The sequence below is a fragment of the Hipposideros armiger genome, unplaced genomic scaffold (genome assembly GCF_001890085.2).
Source record: "Hipposideros armiger isolate ML-2016 unplaced genomic scaffold, ASM189008v1 scaffold_62, whole genome shotgun sequence".
In the NCBI taxonomy this organism is placed as follows: domain Eukaryota; kingdom Metazoa; phylum Chordata; class Mammalia; order Chiroptera; family Hipposideridae; genus Hipposideros; species Hipposideros armiger.
Window position 1 is genome coordinate 1,608,842 of NW_017731412.1, and position 6,396 is coordinate 1,615,237.

The 6,396-nt window shown below is 47.4% G+C and overlaps 1 protein-coding gene across 1 annotated transcript in view; it reads left to right on the plus strand.

Moving 5' to 3' along the window:
- LOC109382229 (2'-5'-oligoadenylate synthase 3-like) overlaps nucleotides 1–6,396 on the plus strand; it is a 43,815-nt gene that overhangs the window by 29,009 nt on the left and 8,410 nt on the right. The window contains 3 exon segments of the mRNA XM_019641576.1: nucleotides 1,434–1,612; nucleotides 3,029–3,264; nucleotides 3,768–3,915. Of these exon segments, the coding sequence (XP_019497121.1) occupies nucleotides 1,434–1,612; nucleotides 3,029–3,264; nucleotides 3,768–3,915 (563 nt within the window).

Sequence of the window (6,396 nt, forward strand, 5' to 3'; positions counted from 1 at the left end):
GCAGCCTACGCCGTCACCAGCGACTCACGGCAGCCCAGCTCCAGGTTGAGCTGTTGTTCAGCATCTTAGCTGTAGAGGGCAGTGTCACTGGCCCTGATATGTGGGATCCGAACCGGGGCCCTCTGGTGTCCCAAGCCAGCTCTTAATCAACTGAGTCACTCGGCTGGCCCCCAAGCCAACTCTTAACCAACGCGCCACTCGGCCGGCCCTTAGATTACTTTCTTTACTAAATATTAGCCTAACTAATGTGGTCTACTCTCCACACCAGATCCAGGCTGACTTCCTTCAACTCTACGTCTCTCTCCCCTGCTGTGTGCCACTACTGCTCTCTCCCCAGGGTCTTTGACCTAAAGCAGGATTCTTCAATTTACTTGACTTCCTCGTGTTTCAGTTTCCTCCTATGTAAGTTTTTTTGTGAGGCTTGTCTATTTCACTGTACTTGAAGGGCTTAAATGCACATGGGCCAGCATCAATAAATGTTGTTATATGATTACCATTATTGAACAGGATAGGCTCTTTGTGCATACCCAGTGCCCAGAACCATGCCCGGTTAAACAGTAGGAAGTCCGTAAATACCCTTTGTGGAGAATGAAAAGAACAACCTGGCTCATGTCCCCTGGTCGTTTAACTAAATGTGTTTATAAACAGTGGAGCTCAGCTAGCATGAATGGAAACGCTTTCATAAAATTGTGCGACCTATTGCCGTCTCCCACTATATTTGCTTTCCTCACTCCAATACCAGTGGTTCTCGAACGTCATTGGGTATCAGAATCACCTGGGCACTTGGTAAAAAATACAGGGGCCCGAGCTCTCCCTACTTGGGAGTCAGAGCTCCTGCAGAACTAACCTCGAACTCAGAGGCCCAAGCTCATTGACATGGGAGGCTCCTGGGCCTGTGTTCCAGATGAGCTCAGCAGCAGGATTGGGATAGGCACTCCAGTTTGAGAGCCACCACCCTGCATCACCCCACCTCACAGGGTGAGGTTCTGTGGGGAGTACGCCTGCCCACTGGCCTCCATCTCCATCCTCCAGGGCCCTGCCATCACCTCACCTGCCTCCTCCACTGGATGGGCTCAATAGCAGAATATATTACACATGATATATAAACTTTATTTGCTTCCAGGTATATGCCAACTGTGCCAACATCATTCTGAAAAGCAAGCATCTTTTTCCTACTCATTTGTAGCTCCCCCTCTTTCATTTATATTACTGTGTTTTTCGTGTCCTCTGTTTGGTTCCACTGACCTTGTCTTAAGCCAGCACCGTATCGTTTGCATGATGGTCGTTTTAGACCGCATTTTATTATCAAGCAGGGCAAGCCACCCTTCACCTTTTATGCAAATCCCCCTGTCCTCTTTGGTGTCAAACCATATCTGACCTCACTGAGGCCAAGTTATGTGAATACCAAAAGTCCTGTTTCTCTTTCACACCAGCCTTAAGTGAGCAGCCCAGCCCCCAGACCTATCGAGAGCTGAAAAGATCTCTGGATATGACAGAAGCCAGCCCTGGCGAATTCTCAGTCTGCTTCACAAAACTCCAGCAGAATTTTTTTAAGAACCATCCCAGAAAACTGAAGGATTTGATCCTCTTGGTAAAACACTGGTATCAACAGGTAAATTTCAAATTGTCTGTCTCTGGCTATCATCCATTTCCTTTTTATCAAGATAACTTACATCCAGTAAAGTATGACAATCTTAAGTACTATACAGCTCAATGCATTTTTGTATATTATTAAGCAACACCCAGATCAAAATAGGGCACATTTCCTGGATCCCAGCCGGCTGCCTCCAGCCCACTCCCAGTTAACACTCACCCAAATGACCCACTATCCTAAAAGCTGTCACCACAGGTTCACTTAGCTCATTTTCAAACTTGATACAAATGGAATCATACTGGACTCTGTGTCCGCCATCTTTGGCTCAACATTATGTCTGAGAGATTTGTCCACATTGGTGCATGTGGTTGTAGCTGTCATTGTTTTGTAGTATTCCACTGTATTACTATACCACACATTTATCCATTCTTCTGATGGACATTCGGGTCGTTTCCAAATTAGGGTGATTATGAATTGAGTCAGTATGGATATTTCTCCACAGGGGTTTCTGTGAATTTAAGCATTCCTTTCTCTTGGGTAAACATGCAGGAGTGGAACTGCTGGGTTATAAGGTATGCATACCTGAAAACATACATCTGTGTGTATACACATGTGCATGACATATGTGTACATAAAGATGACTATATACATATTTAACTTTAGTAAATACTGCCAAATACAGACGATCCCTGACTGATTCGAGGTAAGATTTTTTTTTTTTTTACTTTACAATGGTGTGAAAGTGATATGAATTCCGTAGAAACTGTCCTTTGAAGTTGGATCTTTTCCTGGGCTAGCGATACGGGGTACCATCCTCTCTCGTGATGCTGGACAGCAGCAGCGAGCCCAGTCAGCCCCGTGAGCACAAAATTCAACAACCGATATGCTACAGCGTACTATGTGGCCGGCCCTTTTTTGGATACTGTGTTTTGTGGGTTTGCATCCCATCATGTCTACAAAACGCCCATGTGTGTCTCCAACTTCTGGTGAGAAGACGAGGAAGGCAATGACTCTTGAGATGAAACTCAACATAAATGCCCACCCATGCACGAATGTACGTGTTCTGAGCACGTGTAAGTGGGCTAGGTTAAGCTAGGATGTTCGGTAGGTTAGGTGTTTTTAAAAGCATTTTTGACTTAAGATACTTTCAAACTCATGATGGGCTTATTGGGAGGTAAGTCAATCAGCATTTGTAGTGTTCCCAAATGTTCGTACCAAATTACACTCCCATCAGCAATGTATGACGCTTTCAGGGGTGCCACAGCCTTGTCAATGCTTGACAGTGTCAGTCCATCGAATGTTAGGCTTGGTGTCATTGCAGTCACTGCTGGGGGGCAGGGGCTTCCTAGGGACATCTGGTTTCTTGATTGCAGACCCCCGGCATGGGAGGAATGGGGTCCCCAAATTAGCCGCTGCCCCTTTCTTCTCCCACAGTGTCAGCAAAAGCTGATGGCTCCACTTCTACCACCCTCGTATGCTCTGGAGCTGCTCACAGTCTACGCCTGGGAGCAGGGGTGCGGAGCAGAAGACTTTGAGATAGCCGAAGGCCTCAGAACGGTTCTGGGGCTCATCAAAAAGCAGGCGCATCTGCGTGTCTACTGGACAGTCAACTACAACTTTGAGGATGAGACCGTCCGGAACATTGTGCTGAGCCAGATCCGATCCCCCAGGTACCCAGCACCCCGTGGCCCTCTCTACCTCTTCACTTGCATGCCAAACTGTACCCCCTGGAAGCCAGGTCTCAGCCCTATCCTTTCCCAGCCAAGCAGTCTCCAAAAGAAGGTCAGCAGCAGTGGGTAGTGAGGGGAACACAGGTCTGTCTGAGGAAGAGAAACCCCAGCAATGCTTTTACACATCCCAAACCATTGTCACATTTTTGTCCCCAGAACAAACCATTGAGAGGTGCTTTCCGTTCTAGAAAGGAAGGGGATAAGAGGAAGGAAAGGTCAGCAAGAAGAGACCATTTTATTATATTATGAATGGAACACCTCCGTCAAGCAGAGGACATAGGACCAGAGAGGCTGGACATCTTAGACAAAGTGCCTCAGCAATTGAGAGGCACCATAGGAGTTAAAATCCAGGTTAACCGATGCCCAGTCTAGGTCTTTTCCCCCAAAACTGATTTCTCCTCCCACAAGCAACCCAACTGATTTTTTTTTTTTTGGTAATCTAGTAGATTTCCTAGGCCAGTAATCTTGGATCCAACTGACCCAACCAATAATGTGAGCAAAGATATCACATGCTGGGAACTGCTGAAAGAAGAAGCTGAAAGCTGGTTGTTCTGCCTGAATGAGCCACCCGGACCATCTTGGAATGTTCTGGTGAGAGGGCTTTCCCAATATAGCTGGCGTCATGCTGCGGGGAGGGCCCTCCTGACATCTAGGCTGCAGTCTTACCCAGATCACCATGTGTCGATGTCCTAGGGGGCTGTCACAAAGTCCCATGCACTGGGGGGCTTAAAGCAACAGCAATGTATTCTGTCACAGTTCTGGGGGCTAGAAGTCCAAGATCAAGGTGTGGGCAGGGCCGCGCTCCCTCTGAAGGCTCCAGGGGAGGATGCTTCCCGCCTCTTCCAGGTCCTGGGGGTTGCCAGCAATCCTTGGCTTATGGCAGCATCACTCCAACCTCTGCCTCCGTTGTCTCATGACCTTCTCGTGTGTGTCTTCACTGTGTCTTCTCTGCATTAATGTCTAGCACTGCGTCTCTGTCCTCTTTTTATAAGGACACCAGGCATTGAATGAAGGCCAGTATAACCTTATCTAAACTTGGTAACGTCTGCAATGCCCCTATTTCCAAATAAGGTCACCTTCACAGGGGTCTGGGTTAGGACTAGAACGTATCTTTTTAGGGGGACACAATTCAATCCATCACACACCATTGGGGGCCTCCACTAAAAATGATGGCAAAGCACAAAACTGAACAAAGAGCAAAGGGGTGGGGGGATTTCAATGAATTTCTACGAGAGAAAGCAGGTGGGAAGGTGATGACAGGTGAACTGGAGCAGAGCCCAAGGGAAGTGGGTGGCAGTCACCCCTGCAGATGCCAAGACAGGCTCTGAGCTCCATTCAAGCGGGTGTATAGGGGAAGAAGAAGAGAGGCTGGAAACAGGACTAGTCTTGGGGCCAGCTGTGCACCAGAGGCACTGGCTCTCCCCTCTCATCCGAAACACGAGAAGCGAATCTGTGAACACTCTCGGAGCTTATCAGAGAAGGGCAACCCAATGAAACATGCTCAGGTTAGATCACTGAATCCATTCAGTGTTCCTGGGGGGGCGGTCACCGGGCAGGGGTGGGGTAGGGACACAAATGCATCACTGAGGCCAGATAGGTCAACTAAACTCCACATTTCACAGATGTGGGATGAATTTACATCCAAATCATGGGAGGCAGGATCTACATCTCATATGCACAGAAACTCGAGGGTCAATGTAAATGGACTTAACCAAATTCATGGGGCCCTGGAAGTAACGGAACAGGAAATTCCCTAACTGAATTCAGAAGGATTTTGACGCTCTGACAAGTGGTCGCTGTGCCCCCAGCCCTCACCCCCACTTTCCCTGGTCTTTGCTCCCTGACGCCAATTTTCCCAGTGTCCTAAGACAGCTTTTTAAAAAATATATTTCCCCCCAACAATTTATTCTGAAAACATTCAAATGTATAGAAAAGCTACAATAATGGTCAATGAACTCCTGTGTGCCCTTCACCTAGAACCCCAAACATTTAACATTGCCCACATTTTGTGTGACTGTGTGTGTGTGTGTGTGTGCACACAAGTATCATCATCATTATTATCATTATTATTATTAGTCGTTGTTGTTGGTACTGAGCTCTTTAAGAGCCGGCGGCCAGACAACTCTTATCTTTTACCCCTAAATGTTTTCATGGGCATTTCTGAGAACAAGGACATTCTCTCAGATAACCATGTGCAGTGGTCAAATTCCAGAGGTTCAGGTTAACATACAGCAGGTTCTCAAATAACATCATTCTGTCATAATATTGCTGAGATGCCTGGGGACTTAGCTCTTGTTTATATCAATTAGCCTGTGGGAATACTGGTTTCTCTGTGCCTTGTTTCACTTAAAGGCGCAGAACCTATCAATGGCGTGACGTGAGCACTTGCTGTATGACTATTGTCTGATAAGGTCCATTTTCAGGTTTTGTCAATCATCCTGAGGATGTCGGTTACAGCCATTTTTTTTTCCCCCAGCCCAGGAGCACACATTGCATTCAGTGCTCATGTGTCTCCTAACCTTTCCTGTGATACCTGCTTTTGCCCGTTTTGGTTCGTTACCCCCTTCGACCTCTGTTTCCAAAATTCTGAGACCATCTCTCTCACTAGAGCTGTTGGAGGCGATCCAGGCCCAGGAACCACTGCATAAGGAAGTCCAGGCACTGAAGAGCGCACTTGTGCCCCCCCACACACGCACACACGCATGCACACGCATGCACACACACACATATGCATACACACACACACCACAATATTCTGCCCTTTGGAAGAGAGGCAGTACTGGTAATGAATTTGCCTTCGAGGGGACACTGTTCTCAGCAATTATGAGGCCCACTTATATGAGGTCGGGGCAACCAAGATTGACCTTCAACTTCAAGCTGAAGTTGGCCCAAGCTGGCCCGTCTTGTCTGTGCTCACCAGCAAAAGGACGACATCTAACAGAGCAGTGTATTCATTTCCAGAGAGAGAGAGAGAGGGAGAGAGAGAGAGAGAGAGAGAGAGAGAGAGAGAGAGAGAGAGAGAGAGAATCTCAGTGGCGAAGTATCAGTACATACCTCGAAGAAAAAGAGCAG